Here is a 22,516-nt window from a genome sequence, read left to right as displayed (position 1 = left end):
GAAGCATGGTTCGGGCATTTTGCATAGTACTAGCCATAACCTCTGGTTATTGTCTAAGCTCTATTCAAGTTGTTATATAGTTAGACTAACTATAGGGGGCTAGATAAAAACACTATTGAAGTATCATAGTGCTAGCCATAACCTCTGATTATTGTTTGAGCTTTAACTAAGTTGTTACATGAATGACTGTAGGGGGCTAAACAGAACCACTATTTAAATAATGGTAAGGATGGGCGACCTATTAAACAGTTAGTCATAACCTCTGAAAAGACCGAACACGCAGGAAACCTTCATCCATGATTGGATACCGTCCTTGGACCAAATTCGTGGACCTTACAGGTGTTAAAGGTGGCATAGAATGGAAAATGCCTCAGGTTACGTATGTAACTCTGGTTCCTCGAGGGAACGAGACGCTGCGTCCGAAAACGCTAGGGGAACGCCTCCAGTGTGAGCGGCTCTGAGTATCGTGTGCAATCTATCCAATGGATGGGCGAGACGTCACGGAAGAGGTGACGTAATGACCAGCTGGTATAAAAGCACGTGCGGTGAAACCGGCGTCAGCTTCTAGGAATGAAGCAAGCGCTGGCAGGGATGCCGGAAGTATGGCCTCGAGACGCAGCGTCTTGTTCCCTCGAGGAACTATGGTTACATACGTAACCTGAGGCGTTCCTCTTCAGGAACTCGAGCTGCGTCTGAAAACGGTAGGGGAACGAGATACCCACGCCACCAGGCTTCCAAGTCCCTGCCCAGTGTGTATCCCTGCGGAGCACATCTAGGCCGAGAGGACAGAAGAGCCTGGAGTGGCCTGTATGTCAAGGCCATAAAATCTGACAAAGGTCAGGGACGTAGCCCATCCTGCAGCATTGCGATGTCCTGTATTGGGACACCTGCGAGAAAGGCCTTGGAGGCCGCCACACTTAGAGTCGAATGAGCTCTGACTCCCATCGGCGAGGGGAGCTGAGAGGACTCATAGGCAATGTTAATGGCATCCACAATCCACCGACTGAGGGTCTGCTTTGTAGCAGGCAGACCCCTCTTAGGGGGACCGTGGCATACTAGCAATTGGTCCGCCCTTCTCGCACTGGACACATACAGTTATGCTTTTGCTGGTTAGGCTCCCGAAAGGGAGGAGGACAGAAGGCCTGCAGTACGACTGGCCGTAGTGCCGAGGAGGGGACCTTCAGAACATACCCTGTTCTAGGGTATTGAAAGGCTTTGGCCATGCCAGGCGCAAAGTCCAAGTGAGTAGGGGCCACTGAGAGGGCCTGAAGATCCCCAACTCTCTTGAGAGAAAATATCGCCAGAAGGAAAGTGACCTTCAGAGTGAGATGGTGATCAGAAATCTCCTCAATAGGCTCAAAGGGAGGCCTACAGAGAGCTTCGAGCACCACAGACAGGTCCCAAAGAGGAATAGGTGACCGTACTTGGGGCCTTAGCCTCAGTGCACAGCGAAGGAAATGTGTAACTAGGGGGTTTCTGCCCACTGACTGCCCACCAAGAGAGGTGTGGTAGGCCAAAATTTCCACCATGTAAACCTTCAAGGTGGAGTGGGTCAACCCTGTGGAGAGACGGGCCTGCAGGAACTCCAGAACTGTACCAATCGGGCAGTTGACTGGGTCGAGCTGGCGGTCTCCACACCATGAAGTGAAAAGTTTCCACTTCAAAGTGTACAGTTTCCTCGTTGAGGGAGCTCTGGATTGGAGGATGGTCTCCCGGGAGCAGAGCGATCGGGGGAAAGGCGTACAGAAGAAGCCTCAGCCATGTCTGTACCATGGCATCCAGCACCATTGGAGCTGGATGAGTCAGAGAGTACCCGAGGGGACATCGCGCTGTTTCTTGAGTCGCAAAGAGGTCCACCAGCCTGGCCAAACACTCTTCAGATCTGCTTCACCACCTCTGGGTGAAGCATCCATTCCCCGGGCCCCCATATTCTGCTCCCATATTGAGGTGCCCAGGAATATAAACCGCTCTCAGCGAGCAGAACTTCCCTTGGGCCCACACAAGGATCTGGTGTGCCAGCCCGTATAGGTGATCATCAACACATGGTGATCTCTCAGGTCCGGGAGAAAGTGTTTCAGAGCTCGAAACACGACCAGCATCTCCAGACAATTGATATGGCACGTGAGATGGCGACCACTCCACAGACCGCGGGCAGGGTGGCCACTCATGACCGCACCCCAAACGGTGAGGGACACGTCCGTTGCTAGCATTACACGGTGACAAGGAACTCCCGGCACTGGGCCCTGAGACAAGAACCAGGATTGTCTCCACATGTCTAAGGCACATAGGCACCTTGATCATGCGAAGCAGGTTTCCCCTCAGGGAAAACCCCCCGATCTTGAGCCACCACTATAGGGGTCTCATGTACAGCAGGCCAAGAGGTATCAGACCCAGCAGTCTCTGAAACTGCTTTACAGTGAGTGACCAACCTTCTCTCACTCTCGCGACTGCAGTGAGGATCGACTCGATCCAAGCAGGTGACATACGTGCCTGCATCGTGGTGGAATCCCACACCACGCCCAGATAAGTGGTTCTCACTTTTCTTGGCGTTCAGTCTTAGACCCAGACACATCTCGATGTCGAACCGCCATCTGCTCTGATTGAGCTAAAATCAGCCAATGATCTATATAATTGAGTATGTGGATGCCTTGCAGCCGCAACAGAGCTAACACAGCATCCACACACTTCGTGAAGGTGCGGGGGGAGAGTGTTAGGCCGAAGGGAAGAACCCGATATTGGTAAGCTTCGCCCCCGAAAGCAAACCTCAGGAACTTCCTGTGAGTGGCAAGGATGGAGACATGGAAATATGCATCTTTTAGATCGATCGTGACAAACCAGTCCTCGGACCTGATTTGAGACAAGACCTGTTTGAGTGTAAGCATCCTGAACTTCAGTCTCATGACTGAGCGGTTCAATTGACACAGATCTAAAATGGGACGCAACCCTCCATCCTTCTTTGGAACTATGAAGTTCCACCTCGATGGCCTCCTTCCTCAAGAGAGTATCTACTTCTCATTCCATTAACAGAGCCTGCTCGGGGCCCACCAGAGTGGGATTCACCCCATTGAATCGAGGCGGAGGAGAACCGAACTGGATTCTGTAGCCTCTCTCTGTAGTATGCAGGACCCACCGAGACACATTTGGCAGTAGTTTCCACGCTGCCAAATAGTCTACTAAGGGAACCAGTCTCTCGAGACTGGCCTCTGGTGTAATCAGTGCGGCTAGTGAACCGCACCGGCAGTAGACGGCCGAACTAGCTGCTCTAGAGAACCCCAAAGGGGAGGCGAGCACCTCAGCTCCACTACGTTTCTGGGCGGAAGAGATTGAGATGTGTGCTCGCTGGAGATCCCTGCGCCCTGGAACACTGTACGTGGCAGGGTTAGCAGCCCGATCTCCTGAGGGCACTGAGGAGGAACGGGCACCGTGCACTGCGGTGAACGCCACTCTTCCCCAGAGGGGGCTACCCTCATAAGCCCTGGGCCGTCTTCAGCTAAAAAGGTCTTGCCCACGATCTCGACACCTCGTGTGGAGATCGGGAAAGAACGGCAGGCTCTGTGTTGGAGGTGATCATTTCGCTCGCAGAAAGCATTCATTCAGTCTGCTTGTCTGCGGCTCAGCTTGCTCCTCAGCTGGCCAGTCGATTTTTAACTTGGCCACAGCACGAGTCATCACCTCCAACAGCTCCTCATACTGGAGCGACTGAGGGGGGGAAGCCTCGGTGCTCTCCACCAAGTCCGTTCCACGGGGAGAAGTAACCGCAGAGCAGGCTCCCGATCCCGGAGAATGGCCCGAATCTGATGGGTGGGGAAGGAGATAGGGACTCGCCTGTTTCCATTCCCCCCAACAGATCCACTTGCGAACCCCACGAGCGCCAACACCACTCCGCCTCAGCGGCAGCGGGACCAACACCGCGGGGAACGCTGGTGAAGGATCCTCTCTCATCGAAAAGAGCCTTCCAGGAGCGGAGCACGTGCATTGGCAAACATTCGCAATGCGGACAGCCGGCGCCCTCGAGTGCCGACTGTGCGTGCTCCGCTCCCAAGCAGAATGCGCACAAGCTGTGTGTGTCACCTGCAGTGATGTAACACTTGCAGGGAGGAACACATAGCTTGTACTGTCTCTCTCTTAGACATTTTACGGAGCTTATGGGACACACAACACCAAATAAGACTCGCAACAGATTGAATAGACAATACACACACAGAGCGCTTGCTGAATGACAAAAAGATGACGCCGGTTTCACAGCACGTGCTTTTATACCAGCTGGTCATTATGTCACCCTGTCCGTGACGTCTCATCCATTGGCTAGATTGCACACGATATTCAGAGCCGCTCACGCTAAAGGCGTTCCCCTAACGTTTTCAGATGCAGCTTGAGTTCCTGAAGAGGAACTGTATTTACCTTGGCATAGTTGAATAATAACAGTTCTGTGCATGGAAATGATATACCGTGTGCCTCAAACACCATTGTTTCCTCCTTCTTATGTAAATATCGTGAATGCAAAAGACCACTGAAAAATAGGCGAATCAGAACAGAACACCGACTGTGACGTTACAGTCGGTATCACTAATAGTTACACCCCCAACATTTGCATATACCTGCCTATGTTCTATGCCAGCCACCAGCCAAACCTGGACAGCCAAATCATCAGAAGTTCAGCAGGTATTGTAAAGAAACAAGCGAGGATAATAGAGAAAATGGCAGATCATGGAAATAAATGTTATGTTCTAGGCTGTGCAGGGGATGTGAAGTCCAGGGATGGGTTGGTGTCTGTATTCAGAAAGGCACGGAAAGCAAATAATGCGTTCTAATAAAACAACATGAGCCACTAAAGGGACATGGTAGCTGCTTGCTATCGGTAGCCTGTTACGTTACAGTACATAAGATTTCACTTACCACATAAACAGAATAAGGAGAGAAGACTGAGGATGATGGCGAATGATTTACAGATCCTGAGCACCACTCACAAGCATCTGATCTTGTAAAATGTGTGGTAAGTACTGCCGCTCCATGGTATAAACCGAGTACATGCGAAACTAGTGAAACTAAAAAGCGATCGTGCATTCGAAAGCAGTTTCAATGCCCCGCATATTAATAGCAGCTGCCTGATGCCTGCATTTTATTGTATAATTACCCAACGATATAATTACCGAACCCCGCCACCACCTCGGGTACTCGGACCACATCTCTGTTTATGCTAATCCCAGCATACAGACCACTTCTCAAACTTGCCAAACCGGTTCTAAAGCAGATCACGGTATGGCCAGAAAATGCTACCTCAGCACTGCAGGACTGCTTCCAGGACACAGACTGGAACATGTTTAAAGAGGCGGCCACCTACAACAACCACACAGACCTGCAGGAGTACACTGAAACTGTGACTGCTTACATCCAAAAATGCACTGATGATGTGACAGTCACCAAGACCATCACCACAAGCGCCAACCAGAAGCCATGGATGACAGCAGAGGTTCATGGGCTGCTAAAGACCAGAGATGAAGCTTTCAGATCAGGAGATAAAGCAGCCCTCAAAACAGCAAGAGCCAATCTGTCCCAGAGCATCAAAAAGAGAAAACGGTCATATGCTCAAAAAAATCAACAATCACTTCACAGACAGCAGAGACACACGGAGTCTGTGGCAAGCCATTCAGACCATCACAGACTACAAGCCCCCACCACAGGCCTGTTATGATGACACATCCCTCCCAGATACACTCAACCACTTATATTCACGGTTTGAAATGCAGAATGACACACCTGCACAAAAACTGCCCACACCTTCCAACAACCAGGCGCTCTGTCTGTCTCCAGCCGACGTAAGGAAGACCCTATCTAGGATCAACCCACGCAAGGCTGTGGGTCCCGACAACATACCTGGCCGTGTACTGAAAGACTGTGCTGTACAGCTGACAGATGTCCTAACAGATATCTTCAACACCTCGCTGAGCCAGGCAGTCGTCCCCACATGTCTCAAATCCACAACAATCATACCGGTACCAAAGAAATCACCTGTGTCCTGTCTAAATGACTACTGTCCCATAGCACTGACTCCAATCATAATGAAGTGCTTTGAGAGGTTAGTCATGCAAAACATCAAAACCAGCCTCCCCAACACACTCGATCCGCTCCAGTTTGCATACCGTCCAAACCGCTCTACAGACGATGCAATTTCCTCCACCCTCCACCTGGCTCTTACCCACCTAGAAAACAAAGACTCTTATGTTAGAATGCTGTTCATTGACTTCAGCTCAGCATTCAACACAATAATCCCACAACAGCTCATCAACAAACTAAACCTGCTGGGCCTTAACAATTCCCTCTGTAATTGGATTCTGGACTTTTGTAACTGGAAGACCTCAGTCAGTCCGTGTTGGCCACAACACCTCGAGCACTACCACACTGAGCACAGGTGCCCCACAAGGCTGTGTGCTCAGCCCACTGCTCTTCACGCTGCTGACCCACGACTGGACTGCAAAGTCCAGCTCCAACCACATCATCAAGTTCGCTGATGACACAACAGTGGTAGGTCTCATCAGCAACAATGATGAAACGCACTACAGAGAGGAAGTGGCACAGCTGGTGAAATGGTGTGGCACTAACAACCTGTCCCTCAATGTGAGTAAGACAAAGGAGGTTGTGATGGACTTCAGAAGAAACTCCGGTGATCACCCCCCACTGACCATCGACAGCTCGCCTGTGGAGAGAGTCAGCAGCACTAAATTCCTGGGGGTGCACATCACAGAGGATCTCACCTGGACCACCAACACCATGTCACTCTCTAAGAAGGCACAACAGCGCCTACACTTTCTCCGCCGGCTGAAAAGAGCAAGTCTCCCTCCACCCATCCTCACCACTTTCTACAGGGGCACCATTGAGAGTGTGCTGACCAGCTGCATCACTGTCTGGTACGGGAACTGTACTGCAGCAGACCGCAAGACCCTCCAGCGGACAGTGAACACAGCTGCAAAGATCATCGGTGCCCCTCTCCCCTCCATCCTGGACATTTTCCTTACACGATGCTCCAGCAAAGCCAATAGTATCGTGAAGGACTCCACACACCCCTCCCACATTCTCTTCCAGCTTCTACCATCAGGAAGATGGTACCGAAGCATCAGAGCCCGCTCTGCCAGACTGCTCAACAGCTTTTTCCCCCAGGCTGTGAGAGCCCTGAACTCAAATCACCCCGCCCCTCTCTGAAACCCCACACAAACCCCCTACCTCCTGAAACATGGACCATCTGAAACTTATGGAACTCTTTTTGTGCAATCGAAGTGTGCTACACACAGGTGAGTGGGCCTGTACAAACCACCTGTAGTAGCACACTCTCCTCCTCTATGCGCACTAGTCACTTTTCACACACACTGCTGTGTGTATACAAATCCCACAAAAAGACTCAGTAATATATGTATGTTTACATGCTCATGCACTACAAATCATCCTGCACTGTTCCCCAGCCAGCTGCTGACTCACAATGTTTCTCTTCGCACATGTACAGTATTTATCTGAAGCACTCATATAGTTTGTATAGTTTGTACTTTTTAGTTTATGTATAGGTAAAACATTTTTTATATATAATATATTTATAGTCAAAATCTATCAGTAGGATAGTTGTGTATAGGTTTATATTGTTTTACTTCATTGCTGTATGCCTGTATTTATGTAGCACCGTGGTCCTGTGAGGCACGACATTTCGTTCCACTGTATGCCCCCGCATGTAGCGGAATGACAATAAAGCTCAACTTGACTTGACTTGACTTGATATAATTACGCAAGAAATTATTGAAATATATATTTTCCCTGTGTTTTCTTCCTGCTGTTTGAGCTACTGAAATGAGCAGCACTGTGAAACAGCCAATCAGAGCAGAGCTCAACATTATTATGTGAAACAGCCAATCATTCAATCAATATTATTATTCATGACCCTTCCAAATAAAGTAATAACAGACCATTTAATTCTAGGGACAAATCCTAGGGTTGTAAATGGACATGTAAAACATTTCTGGACATTTTTTGCCCTTACCTAAGCCACGTATCTTCTATGTAGATATCAGAGAACAATTAAAAATATTGTATCTGTAGCTGAGGGGCTAAGGACTGTAAGGTGCTAGTCGGAGCTAAGGAGGGGGAGTTGCTCCGGGTGTGCCGGTTAGAACACCAGAGCGGAGAAGAGAATGAGTTCAACTGTTTATTGGTATAAGCATATGCAACGGAGGGGGAGCCAGGTGGTAGCGAAGTGCATTATTCTATGTTCTTTGTTTGCATATAGGAGGTGAGCATGAGTACTGGTGCAGAGCAGTATTGTCTTGTTCTTTATGTCCTTAGAAGTGTCAGTATCCTCTTGAGTGTGTGTGTGTGTGTGTGTGTGTGTGTCTGTGGTCTGCAACAAATGAATAAAGACATTTTCTAACATGCAATGCTTCTTCTTATCACACTACACAACATCAGTATGCTTACATTTATAGCATCTTATAAAGAATTAAAAAGCTATTGGCTCCCCCCCCCCATATATCAACACAATATAGCATTTAATACAACAAATAAGGCATTATGAAACATAAACAGCTTAAACAGTATAAAGGTTACACTTTACATTGGATGTGAACTCAAATACTGCTATACTTCACATTAGCATCCATTTCGTATGCATCACTCTTTTAACTTCTCTATTCAGTACAGTGTTAATTTCGTAGACGAAGACGAAAAATATTCGTCAACGAACCTTTTTTCTGTGACTAAAGCCGGGCTCACACTGTGCGATTTTTTAAAAGTCCTTTAGGATTGTACTTGTCAGACTGTACGAACATGATGATCATGTCACACTATGGGATCTCAGTTGTCATTAATGTCAGACTTTATGACAGTCAAGACGAGTTAAAAACGGGTGCGCGCAAGTAAACTTGTCCAGAGTTTTACATTATCAACTCATACACGTCCAGTGACTGCGAACTGCATTGCACGCGGGACCGAAATGTTGGCTGTCATGAAAAGTATACGAACCGCGGCAATACCGGCGTGTTTAAGAAGAATAGTGTATGTATTCATACACACCCACATGAAAACAGCGGCGCAACCAGTGTTTATATAGAAAAGAAACATATCAGATGAATTCCGTGAGCGGAGGACGGGAGCGCCGGAGTTTATGGCTGATAGAATAATTCTCTAGCATTAATTCTGCTCATAGCTTGCCTTGAAAACGGAGACAGTTTGATATTCATCGTAGGGGTAGTCACACTGAAGGACTGTGTGCCAAATCTTCTGACACTGCCAGAATTTAGTCGGAGGTGAAATTTGATCGCAACAGCCATTGGCTGTCCGTGAACATGTCAAACTAACGATCAAAGACTACGGATTTTAGCCTAGGATTATAGGAATCTTTTAGGATTTTCAAAATTTGTCCCAGACGACCAAATCGTGGCTAAAATCGCACAGTGTGAGCCGGGCTTTAGACAAGACGTTGACGAGCTAAAATTAATATCTGATGATGGCGAAATTTATGCCGCGTCTTCATTAACAAGACGAGACGGGACTAAAATGTTATTTGAGGACTACCGGACATTCAAAATACATCCTAGGCTAAGTTAACTGTATTGTCTTTAAAAATGTGCGTCTCTGTCATTGGATTGCAATCAGATGAGGGGCTTTTATATCTAGTCTCAGTATGGCATCCGCAGCGGACAGATAGGCTATCAAAACGCGAACTAGCGATCTGAAACAATAGCCTCAACACCCGAAGGGTTAGGGATAGGGTGACCAGACGTCCCGTTTTTCCCGGGAGTCACAGTTCGTTGTCGATTAAGTTGGTGACGGCGGGATAGGCGGAATCGCGCTGATAGAAGTGCTCCACTTCTTCAGTTCTCATACAGCGCACGATCAGTTCTCGGTGCTCAAATACACACACAGCAGTCCAAATGTCTATTGTGTGAAGTATCTCACGTAAATACAGTCAGTTATGGTTTAAGTGAGCGTGTCAGTATTACATGCATGCCTTCCGTCTTAAAGGGACAGCATTCCTATCCGTGTCATAAATGTTAACCAACATTAAGTAAAGCTACTGTATCTGAAAAATGAGTTTAATTTGTATTTCTACCAAAAAATAAAAATTTATTCCAGTTTTTCCAAATTCAATCCTTGATTCAAATTTCTCATAAGCTTAATTGATTTGGTCTAAAGAGAGAAGAATTGATGCCTATTTTTGTTTGAATACTACATATAAAATAGCTACCAAAATAAATGTTGTTAAGGACACTTTGACTAAAGTAATGACTAAAAGTTGACAAAAATACAATGAATTTTCGTCGACTAAAACTATGAAAGACTCAAATGACTAAAATGTGACCAAGACTATTAAGCATTTTCGTCTCAAGATAAAGACTAAGACTAAATCAAAAATGCCTGCCAAAATTAACACTGATTCAGTAAACAGAAATCAACTCAGTTCGAATAACGGTGAAATTTACAATACTCACTTTCTCTCTGGACACACACAACTTAAAACACTCAAAGGAACATAAGGACGATCATATAGCTGTTGTCTGCAACGGAATCTTACAACTCGTTATCACTGGAGACAGGTATTCTAATGCGATCCTGAATCACGCAGCACAGAATGCGCTGCCTTCCGCCAAAATAAAAGTCCCCGCGATCAGGAAAACAGCACTCTTGTGCATCCACATAGTAATTCATAGTCCATTACTAATGAGCCTTTCTCACAGTATCAATGCATTCTATGGCACCTTTAAGGATGGAGCCAGAAGCCTCCTGGGTAATGATGCAGTGAGTCCTATAACCACCAGGCAACCTTTCCCACAATATCTGCAGTCTAATCTAATGCAGTGATGAGGTCATCCTCGCCACATCTTCTCTCCTGCTGTCTCTCTCTGCTGGAAACATTCTCTGCTTTACAGATGGAAAGCTTTAACCAACCAGTGTGTGTTTGCTTCTGTGTGTGTTTGAGGGGGTTACTTCAGGACAACAGTGTTTTTCAGTTAACCCACAATGAACACCCATCCCAGCTGCTAACTCACTCTACCCTGAATCCACCTCTCGGCCTCTGGAACACGGCCAGCCAGACATTACAGGAACCTCTGAGAATATGTGTATGCATACAAATTCAATTGTGTGTAAAAGTACCCTGGCTCAGATTGTGTGCATCAGCCCATACTGAGATTAAATACACAATAATGATAAAAGGATTCTCCCCATCGTGCCGATCATCTTTCACACTGGCCCAAACTACACTGGGGAAATCAGTAAAAGCAATGTGATAGATGGTAAACATGAACAAAAAGTTATTTTTAGAGGAATTATTAGGAGAAATGTTATTCAGCACCTTACTATTAATAAAAACTGTTAGGAATACGTATTATTTCTCAACATATTTATAATATAATATAATAAGGTGATATGCTGTTATGTAATCTCAATGAGTATTTTTTTGTAATTTTATTATTTGAGTATTTCATCCAATAATGCCACAATATTGTTTGAAAATATCAACAAAACATTATTATTATTATTATTATTATTATTATTATCATAGTACATAAGAGGCTACATTTATTCTGTCAAGCTAAAATGTGTTAACATGTTATTGGTCCATTTACATACATAAAAAAAAGTACAAACTAGCTATAGTTTTATAAACTATCTATAATTTTTACTTTAAAATTAACACATTTTAAAGTAAAGATTTTGAGCACCCAAAGATATTGGGCAAGAGATAAACATTTAAGATAAGCAAAGATCAAAAAAGTACATGCATGCTACACTATTCAGTATGACAGCATTAATCTAAGCTCTGAATGTGGGTACACTGTGTGAAATATCTCTCTCCATTCAGGGGTGAAAATCTTCATTAACATGCTTGAATAGGCTGCATAATATTATAAGCTATTTCATGCTGCCGTGCTTCCCCTCTTTCTCTCATGTTTAATTTGCTGCTGTTTGTGTTCTACTCTGTGTGAACATAAAGAAAATGAAAGCACAGATGAGACTAGCCCTAAGCCAGACAGGAGAACATCAATAGGGAATATGAAGGATGTAAAGACATTAGGCTTATCAGAACTCGGTACCAAATATGCTCAGAATTTGCTTATTTATTAAATGGTGCTGATTAATAAAATCACTTGTAGTTTTAGCTACAAACTACAGACCACCAAATTACTTTATATATTTAATAGAGCACCATGGTTTAACCATGAATAACATCAGTGTGATTGTGAGTCATATTGTGAATTTCTATATGGGTAAATAATGGTAAAAAAGTAAATGAAACACCTTAAAAGAACATTTCACATTTAGGTTTCAGTGTGTGGTCATCAAGTAGCCTCACACAGCAAGACCTTCAGCCACATATTTTTAGTTTCCAAGTTATTTCAGTTTCCAGTGAAATTAAAGTTACAGGTGGGAGAACAATCGATGATGTTGTTTTATGACACAAGTGTTGTCTAACAGTATACCAGAATATGTCAAATTAAAAGATGGTTTAGTAGTTTATTGTGGATTATTTAAGAGCTATACTGATGTAAACAGTGTGATCTCTTATTTTTAATTATAATTTACTATGATTTAAAATGAATTATTATAACGAGATTACTAAAAAGTAAGTACTATGTAAACTTATTGATTTAAGGAGCAATATAAAAAGATCCTGATTCTTAAATCTATTTAAGCACTAACAATCATGACAAACATTTCTATGACAGATACAGGAAATACAGAAAATACAAATACAGGAAACTTAATAAAAAAGTCGCAATTTACCATAGACTGAAGATTCAGCAATATGTTATGCAATGATAAAATTGTATGCCATCTATTCCAGCCCCTCAAATGTATGAATATCTTCACTGGAACTAGTTAACAGGCAAACTGTTCCTTTCCTGAAAGGTGACTGAAGGAAAAGAACATGCAACGTGTAGCACTAAATAACACTGACAAAAATCAACTGATCTCCAGAGTGTCAGACATCATTCTGGGTGGGGGGGCACAATGAGAAAGAGTGGGTAAAAATAGAGTGTGTTTATGATTGCCAGGGAAATGGAATGTGCTCATTTAGGCAGGGGAGAATAATCTGAAGAGCACTTACAGCACAGCAGACAATATTTCCATGCTAAAAATGGCAGTTAAACAATGGAAATCAATGCGGGGTGAGTCGCTGGATCATTCTTCAAGATTTAGTTACTTCACATTTTGGATGTGTATCTTAAGTGAGAAATATTACAATACGTGTTATGTATAATCACTACTGTTGCTTGGCTAAAAAGCACACAAATATTAGAGACCACACACACAGAAACTATTTTCCAAAAAAAAAAAAAAAGAGTTGAAAATGTTCCAAACCTGTATGAATCGCTTTCTACTGTTAAACACAAAAGAAGATATTTTGAAAAATGTTGGTAACCACCAAACAGTTGACAGTAGCCATTAACTTCCATAGTATTTTTTTTCACACTATTGAAGTCAATGGCTCCCGTCATCTGTTTGGTGGTTACCAACATTTTTCAAAATATCTTCTTTTGTGTTCAACAGCTGAAACAAACTCATACAGGTTTGAAACAACTTGAGGGTAAGTAAATGATGACAGAATTTTTATTTTTATTTTAAGTGAAGCAATTTAATCATATTTTTATATTTAATTCTATATGAACATATAGATTAATTAAGATGAAAACACCTCTAGAAATATGATTGATGGCTTACTTCAATGAAACTTGCTAAAAACAATGTAGCCATGATCATAGATCACTTTAAAGTATTTTATGATTTAATGGCGTGTCTCTAACATTTCATGCATGAATGAGAATCAGTGTGGCACTTCACATGATTGAAGCATGAACTAAAAGCGAAGGCTTTTATCGTAATGAGCTGTGGCTGGCCAGCAGTTAATCTTAGTGATTCTGGTCATGAGGTCTATACATAATTTGTGGCCGACAAACAGGTACCTGACTTGTAGGTGGAGTCGTTGTGGTTTTAATCAAGGTATTAGAGGAACAATGAGGCTATTATGCTGATTTTGACCTAATGCAAATGAGTCATTATTTCTTATTGACAAGCTTTTAATCTAATCACACTCTGTCGCTGACTCCATATGCTTCCCCATTGCTCTCTATTTCTCTCTCTTTCATACTCAGAATAGGTCAAGGTGTCCTCCTCCCTCTAGCCAAGATGACCGCAAATGCATGACATCATCGCTAATGCCTCCAGCACGGACTACCAATTTATCATCCTTCCCGCTTTCCATTCCCCTCCTGCTCACCTTACCTCTCCTTCTATGAGCTGTACACTCACTCAATTATCCTGCAAGGTTTCTCCAGAGACCAGCTGTAACTGCTGTTCTACAGGTCAGTGGTTTCATACTGGTTTTGTTTATAGTACAAAACACTAAAATGTATTCAATGGTTTATTAGTGGTTCTAAATATCTCCTTAATTTCTCTTTAGAAACTGGGTTCGTGCTTTCAGCTAATAAAAACGTGGTTCCTGCACCAAATCATGGTTATCCTCATATTTATACTCACATAGTCATGAAAAGCTTTGGCTTCACTTGAGTGCTCACATGTTTCTCTCCTCTCAGGAGCAGCACAGTAGAGGTCCCAGAAAACACTGCAATAAAAGATGTACAATATCACATAAAAAAGACTGTTACTGCAGTCTGAGAATAAATGACTATTCTCGGTTAATTAAAGCCCTGTTTGGATGGGATTCGTTTTCCCTGAGGAAATGTTTGTTTCACAAATGTATTGTGAGATTTTTATACGTTAGAATCAAATATGTCTGTGTTTTTGTACAAACTTGGTATAAATCACAGAGTATCTAATATTATAACTAACTTGGGGTTCCTCTCTTTTGGGGTTCCTCAGGTGTTCCCTTGGGGTTTTGTTTTTAAATAAACTATGTTTTTATTCAGCAAGAATGCATTAAATTGATCAAAAAATGACAGTAAAGGTATTTGTATTGTTTTTAAAAAATTGGGAGAACTGATCACAAACTGCTCAGATCAGCCATGATCCTCACCTTAATGAATTTCTTCCCTACATTATATTATATTATTAGTTTTGTTTATTTTCTTGGATTTTGTGATGGATATCCAGACAACAAGATGTTCCATAATGCACATATACAGAATATAAACACCTTAGTATTAAAGGGGTCCTATTATGCTTCATTTTAATTTAATACAAACTTACTTTCAGGTTACTTTTGTATATGTGACCCTGGACCACGAAACCAGTCTTAAGTCGCTGGGGTATATATTTGTAGCAATAGCCAAAAATGATCCATTTTTCTTTTATGCCAAAAATCATTAGTATATTAAGTAAAGATCATGTCCCATGAAGATATTTTGTCAATTTCTTACCATAAATGTATCAAATCTTAATTTTTGATTAGTAATATGCATTGCTAAGAACTTCATTTGGACAACTTTAAAGGTGATTTTCTCAATATTTAGATTTTTTTTGCACCCTCAGATTCCAGATTTTCAAATAGTTGTATCCCAGCCATATATTGTCAGATCCTAACAAACCATACATCAATGCTTATTTATTCAGCTTTCAGATGATGCATAAATCTCAATTTCGAAAAAAAAAAATACACTTGTCGTCCAGGGTTACATATCTTTGTGCATGAAAAAGATCTGCAAAGTTAGAGTTAAGAGTTAAGAGTTTTTTTCTCTGTATAAGTAAGCTCTGTTTCTGAACTTCAATTATAGTCCTCAGTTTTCCTCTGGGAACATACACGTCACAATATCCCACATTTAAATAATTCACCCCAAGGCATGAGCAAAAAAATATCAGGGGGCGTGGTCTGGTTGAGTTGCGTAATTTGTTGTCGCCATGTCTGAGTGGCGCCATTTCATAGATCTAATATACTGATACACATTCAGCTTTTTATATTCGCAGACATAACCGACTGTGTTTAAGTGAACTGTGTTTTTGACACAATAACCAAAGAGATAACCAAAACCAAGCAGATGTTTTGTTTGTTGTTGCCTTAGTAACCAAGGCAGGAACAGAAAAGGCTTCACCCTCTTTCCAGAAAGCAGCAGCTCATTTGCAGGATGCTTTGGAAGGTAATGTTATTTTTAGTCCAGTTATCCTGTATTGCTCCTCTCTCCTTTTCATCTCACATTGGAGATGATGTAGAAGCAATGATGTAGAAGTAGTCACTGGTCTGATTCTGCAGAGGGGGCCTTTTGTCGCACTATGACGTTATAATGTGACAAAATGGAAACAAGTCGTTTCCTGAGCTTGGTTTCAATAACAGCTTTATAGTACAATGACCTTTTACATGTCAACAATCAAGGAAATTTTGAAGGAAAATTCATGACCCCTTTAACTACAGATCCCATGAATCTATCGTTCCTATCTTGATAATTATAACTAAAGTATAGCACTTTTAGCACACTAATCCCATCCAAATAGTGCTAAAGAAACTTTCAAACATAATCCCTTACCACCACCATGAGTGTAAGAACCCAGGCGGCTCTCCTAATGTTATGTTCTTCTCCCATCGGATCTGCCAAGTTAAACAGAGAACAAAGAAAGAGTTATAAAGATTCAGTGACAAGTCGACCTGTGCTCCCTTTGTGATTTAAACATAATTAAGGGCAAATTTTGCCATGGAGAGCTGAACTTTGAGTCAAACATGGTGCCCAGAATAAATCAGAGAGATAAAACTCTTACTTGGCATCTGTTTGAAACAGTTTCAGTGTGACTCAGTCTATGACTTCATTAATAAAAATTCAGTTAACCAATTGACACTTCACTAAGATCTGCTCTCCTTGGCAGAATATGCTATAGAAAAGAATTGGAGATTTTAAGGCAAGACTAATACGTGAGTAGGGTAAAGATTTAAACAAACAGATGTCACCATACTTACCACAGATGATTAATCACAGCACATTAAGACAATTGTTTTTTCTATTACATTATTAAATTATTTTATGTGTATATGTGTAAATGAGGTATTATCTAATTAAATTATGCACTAATTTCCATGAATTTTCCAGAACAGCAATCTGAACATTGGATAAAGCCAGGTTCAGCTTCATTTAAAGTTTTTTCTTTTGTTAAGTTAAAGGATTTCATTTTGTTAGAGTTAAAGGTTTTTACAGAGGAGATTTTGGATATCAGAAACTCTGTAAAAACCTTCAGAATTAATATACTGTATATATACAGATATGCATCTTAAATCAAATCTACAGACACAAATAACTAAAGCGTTTTTATAATAAAATGAACACTTAAAAGCATATTTTGGATATTTTCTTTCCACCAGTCTACAAGAAGACAATGAAAAAGAGAAAAAGACAATGGATTTGTCTGTAGTGTCTTGCCTTAAAAATAGGCTTATTAGCAACAATTTATTGGATAATTTCTGAAAAATACTATCAAAACACACAGGAAATCCAATGATATAGAAATAGAGCAAATGCTTCTCTGATAATACTGTGAATATGGACAGTTGCTAAGGTAAGATTGGTCAGTAAAAGGCTGTGCTTAGCAAAGGTCAGTTATCACTAAAGCTTCTGCAAACCCTTCTCCTTTCTCATCCTTAACTCTTTTTCAAAAGACTAAACAGGAACAGAAAACACCATCCGTCTCGATGAGATCATCAGTTTCAGTCACTGACCATGTGAGATGGGTTTACTGACATTAAAGCGCTGACGACAGCCGCCATAAACAACACGGGTGTGCCCAACATTATCTCAATACATTGCCGCGAGAGCTATGGCTATTTTTGGGTCCAAGTCCAGCGTGAACTGGTTACATGAGCAGGGTGGCAAAAGACAGGAGTCGCAAAGGAAACCGGCCACAATGGACTGGGCGGCTGGCTTAGTCACAGAGGCCAGTCTGAGTCACGACAGCAGTGTCTGGCTTGTTGATGTTCACGTCTGAGTGTTGGACCAGCCTTTGTGTTTTTACTTCTGTGATTGTGCCAGTCTCTTTCTCTGTCTTTCCTCTTCTCTCTTTGTTCTGTTCCACTATTTATCTGATCTTACTCCTCTGTAATTCACAAATATTTACTTGACTCAAGAGCTGCAGCACTCATCTGCATCTGCATTTACTTTTACTGTTCAGTTGTATCTTGTCAGTGATCATGCCTGCAGCAAGCGAGCTGTCGTGGACACAGATATAAACATCTCTTCCCCAAACGCAGCTTGAGAGAATGTCAAGTCATTAACATTGAGTGTCTCTAAAACAGACCCTTCAGAAGAAAGTTAAAACATTGCTTGCTGTCTGATGAATTGTGGCTGCAGTGCAAACAGGTCTCAAATTGTCCACTCTGTGTATTGGGTCATCTAAAGCCTTTCACAACCAGCTATTCTAACTAAAACTTCATATTGAATATAAACCACATTCATTTACAGAGCAGAGCAAGTGAACACTTTGTTCTATGAGTAAATAAGCTTACAGACCCCCGCTGCATCTCCATGAGACCATGCCATTAAACAGAAACAGTTTGCCCAGTTTCTGGTGCCAGCGTGGTTTTGTATCCTGTGTAATTCAATTAAGCTGGGATCAGAGAACAGTGTGGGTTTCATTGGAGCCGTTTACTGGCCTACATGTAAACAGTATCTCCTAAAACTACAGTGTCTTAAATAGATTCGTGTTTAGAAGCATTTTAGTGACAGTCGCAGAGATCTGTGCAAAAAGGTAGTTCACTTACCTCTGACAGGAAGGTCTGTGCTGATTTCTGAGCTCCCACATGTAGCAAATATTCGTACACATACAGAGCTAATCTGCAGAGACAGAAAGTTAAGAGGACTTTAAGGCAACTTTCTTTTTAGTGTCACTTCATTCATATATATGAATAAATATTTCTTTCCATACTAATGCTAGTCTTAGGTTTGTTTCCGGTGGCTACATAAAATTCAATTGTTCAGCTTCCTAAAATGGTTCATGAGAAACAAACTGCAAAAAGCACTAATAAAAATATCCATGGAATACAAGGCCAAGACTAAAAAGACTAAAGACTTAAGACCAAAAGCCTGAAGTTTAATTCTGAAAATGTTCAATACTATACTATATGTGCATTTTCAATATTGCACAAATGAGATTTGAGAGAGAAAAAGATTTTCAATGAATAATGACTTGAATTTTAATCTGTTCCTTTCTGTTTTAATCATATGGCTTTAGAATAATATAGTCATAGGAATCATTGAACTTTATGGTGTGTTTTTTTAGCCTCTGGTCAACATTCAGAAAAAAAATGTGAATATCCTAACACGAGAGAAAATATCTTCATTTTTGAATGCACCATCCCTTTAATTGTACCCATGTCTTTATGGCTTGGCTGTGTATCCTCTCATATGGTTAAGGAACTAATATGTGAATTTAATAAGGCAAAATGAGTGTGTACAGCATATCAAAATGAGTCCCAATTTGGAGATAAATAAACAAGACAAACTTTGGGCAAACATCAGGTTCACTGAGAGTTCAGTTTCCATTACTCTTTCAGTTCACCATTTCACTTGCAGTTCACAGTCCGACACGGATATTTTCAGTAGTTCCATATATTTGCCACGATGTTTTATTTTTTTTATACTAGTAAAATTCCTTCAAATGAAGCTCATGATTTTTTTAATCTATCGAGTATCCTCTATGAATGTGTAAGTGAGTCTGAGTCAGCACAGTCCAGCAGCATCCTATTAAATTTATAATTTCAGACACAGTCAAATGCAGACAAAATATTCACTCTCCTGCTTGTTTCTGCAGACACAAACCTGCACTAAACAACCTCCAAATGTTCAGAGAATGCATATACACTCACAAAAAAAAAAAAAAATGAAGAACATTCACCACAATGTAGAAGACAGTGTTTGTACAAGAGAAGAAAATGCTGAAGTGGAATAATGACAAGAGTTTAGGAACATTGGCAAACCAAGATCAAACACAAGTGAGATTGAGGGAGATCTGGAGGTTGGAGGAATGACAGGGGGTCCTGAACTCCTGAGAATCAATTCTCCTGAGATTGTCAGCAAACTTTCATATTCTAATGACAAAGAATAGAAAAGAAATGGAGAGACCAGGAACTTTCCAGCTGTGCTCTCTTTTGAGCAAAATCCAAACTCTTCCAACTAGAACAGAAAAGAAGCCAGGTTTCAAGAGTCTAAGATTAAAAGATACTGTGCACAGGCATACTTCACCAGTTTTAGGTTTAACTCAGTTTTTACATGTTCCTTCTATAGGGTGTTGTGGATGATTGCCAGGGTATTGTTACCGGTTGTTATATGGATTTCTAGTTGCTAAGTAGTTGCTTAGCCAAAAAGGCCTTCTCCTCCAAAGTCTATAGAATTCTATCATTTGCCAGAGATGAAAATTACTTAGTCAGGCATAAGTCCCTATATAAAAAGTGATAGCACTCCTCAACAAGCCACACAATTTGAGCTATTATTCATGACTGTAGTCGAGTTACATGATGAAGTTTACTTTCAGTATGGGCAGTAATAATGATGCCTGCTTTAGCAAACATCATCAATTAAAGAAATATAGCAATAAAAATTACAACAACCAACAAGCAAGTTGTAATTTAGTTGTAATATATATATATATATATATATATATATATATATACACACAATACAATAAAAAAATGAAATAAAAAATACAAATAACCAATTACGTAAATTTTCAGTAGCTATTTATGGGCCATTGATCAAAACATGAAATTAACACACATACATAATCCTGAATAAATAACTCTGACAGCTACATATGCATTTATTTTGTGCAACAAAATGAACAGGTAAATCAAGTAATAATAAAATGATCTCATAATTGTTCACTACAGCTCAAGTTACTGGATATACAACCGATATGAGAAATGATATAAAGAGATAATAATGACAGAACAGAAGAGCACATAGTCTCAGAGTGTGTTGTTAACCTCATGCAGCGCCCTCATCCCATCAACACAGCGCTCTTCCCTGTTCTACAGATGAACTGATAACATACTCATTGGCTGCCTTACACTCGCTAGATACAAACAGACTCATTTCCCAAGAGACATTAGAGAGCGGGGAGTTTGAGGGTGATTCTGTCTGTGTGTATTTGTATATTTGGAACAAATATGGCTATGGGTATGTGTTTGACACATTAGGTGCAGTGAAAGAGAACAGAGGATGAACACAGAAAGACAAATATAGAGATTGGTAGAAGAGGAAAGGTAGAAAAGCAGGAACTCATCAATGATTAATGATGAGAGCTGAAAAGGAGGAAGGAGAGTGACATGAGGACAACAGAAAAAAATATGATTGTAACCATGATTTGTAAAATAGCTGACAGATTACAAAAGTTGCTTTTATTTAACAAAACTGTGTGCATGAGCCTAACATCAGTATAGCTGATATCTTTATCTAATCCTTTGAAAATGTATACATTTATGGTGGTTATGATCTTTTATGTGTGTCACATGATCCTTCAGAAATCATTCTAATATGTCGATTTCTTCCTGAAGTAATATTTTTTGTTATTATTATTAATGTTGAAAAGAGTCGTGCTAATTTTGTGAAAACAGTGACACATTTTATTCAGGATTCTTTGACAAATAGAAAGTTCAACAGCATTTATTTGAAACAGTTGTTCTTTGTAACAATCTAAAGGTCTTTACTGTCACTTTTGATCAATTTAATGCATCCATGCTGAAAAACGTAGTTAAAATGTAATTTCTCTAGATCTTTCTCCTTTTTTAAATCTTACTGATCCCAGACATTTTAATGGTTGTGTGCAAATTTATAGTAGATTTATTTCTAAGCAAACTGTGGTCATGGCAGATTTGTTTTTTTTTTTTAGTTAAAATTGTGTGCAAAAGCTATGAAAGAACAACAAAAGTATTTTAGAGGGGAAAAGGCCATCTAGGTAAGGAATGAAACTAATATCCTGTGTGGACAGGACAATGCTACATTCCTCAGCCTACTGGGCCCAAATTCTTCTGCTCTGCTAGTTAATATGGAAGTGGTTTGCTTTCTTATTTATCATAAAGTGTAAATAAAACTGAAGTTAAAATGAATTTTATAAAAACAAAGCAGTTGCCTGTGTTTAATGTTCTCGAAGATGTCAAGAAATAGTGTTTGACTTGAGCAGGCATTTCACCACACAGAATGAAAACCAGGAGTTCAGGGTTTAGTCCAAAGCATGCTGCACAACACCTCAAGAAACAATGCCTTTCTCCACGACAACAGGAAATGCCAGCTTATCTTGCAGATGAAAGCAGGGAGAAAATGTGCAGCTCTGGAAAATAACTTATAACATACATGCTTACCAGAAGCTCTTAGTCTAGTTTACAACTACAGAGGAAACAGACCAAAGTGACAATAATGGAGAAACCACTTAACTTTGTTGGATTTCAAACAGGTCACATGGGAAAACTAAAGGAACGTGCAGACTGTGTGTGTGTGTGATATGTGGAAAAAGAAGGCTGTATAACACACAGGCTAAAGACAGAGAGAAAGACTCCTAGCCGGTTTCTAAGCCATGCCGTCACGCTTGCTTAACCTTGCAGTAGGGCCGGTGT

At 41.1% G+C, this 22,516-nt stretch overlaps 1 protein-coding gene across 5 annotated transcripts in view; it reads right to left on the bottom strand.

Annotated features, from left to right (window-relative positions):
* The window catches only part of ssbp2a (single stranded DNA binding protein 2a), a 38,696-nt gene that overhangs the window by 13,719 nt on the left and 2,461 nt on the right, over positions 1-22,516 (bottom strand). For all 5 annotated transcript variants that reach the window (XM_058774831.1, XM_058774832.1, XM_058774828.1 and 2 more), the window contains exons 2-4: positions 18,671-18,743; positions 16,455-16,516; positions 14,518-14,602 (exon numbers count right to left, since the gene is read on the bottom strand). In XM_058774831.1, coding sequence (XP_058630814.1) covers positions 14,518-14,602; positions 16,455-16,516; positions 18,671-18,743 — 220 coding nt within the window. The remainder of the gene's footprint in view (positions 1-14,517; positions 14,603-16,454; positions 16,517-18,670; positions 18,744-22,516) is intronic.

Source organism: Onychostoma macrolepis, chromosome 05, assembly GCF_012432095.1.
Source record: "Onychostoma macrolepis isolate SWU-2019 chromosome 05, ASM1243209v1, whole genome shotgun sequence".
Taxonomy (NCBI): domain Eukaryota; kingdom Metazoa; phylum Chordata; class Actinopteri; order Cypriniformes; family Cyprinidae; genus Onychostoma; species Onychostoma macrolepis.
The sequence above is the reverse complement of the archived record's forward strand: the minus strand, read 5'-3'. Positions and strand labels throughout refer to the sequence as shown.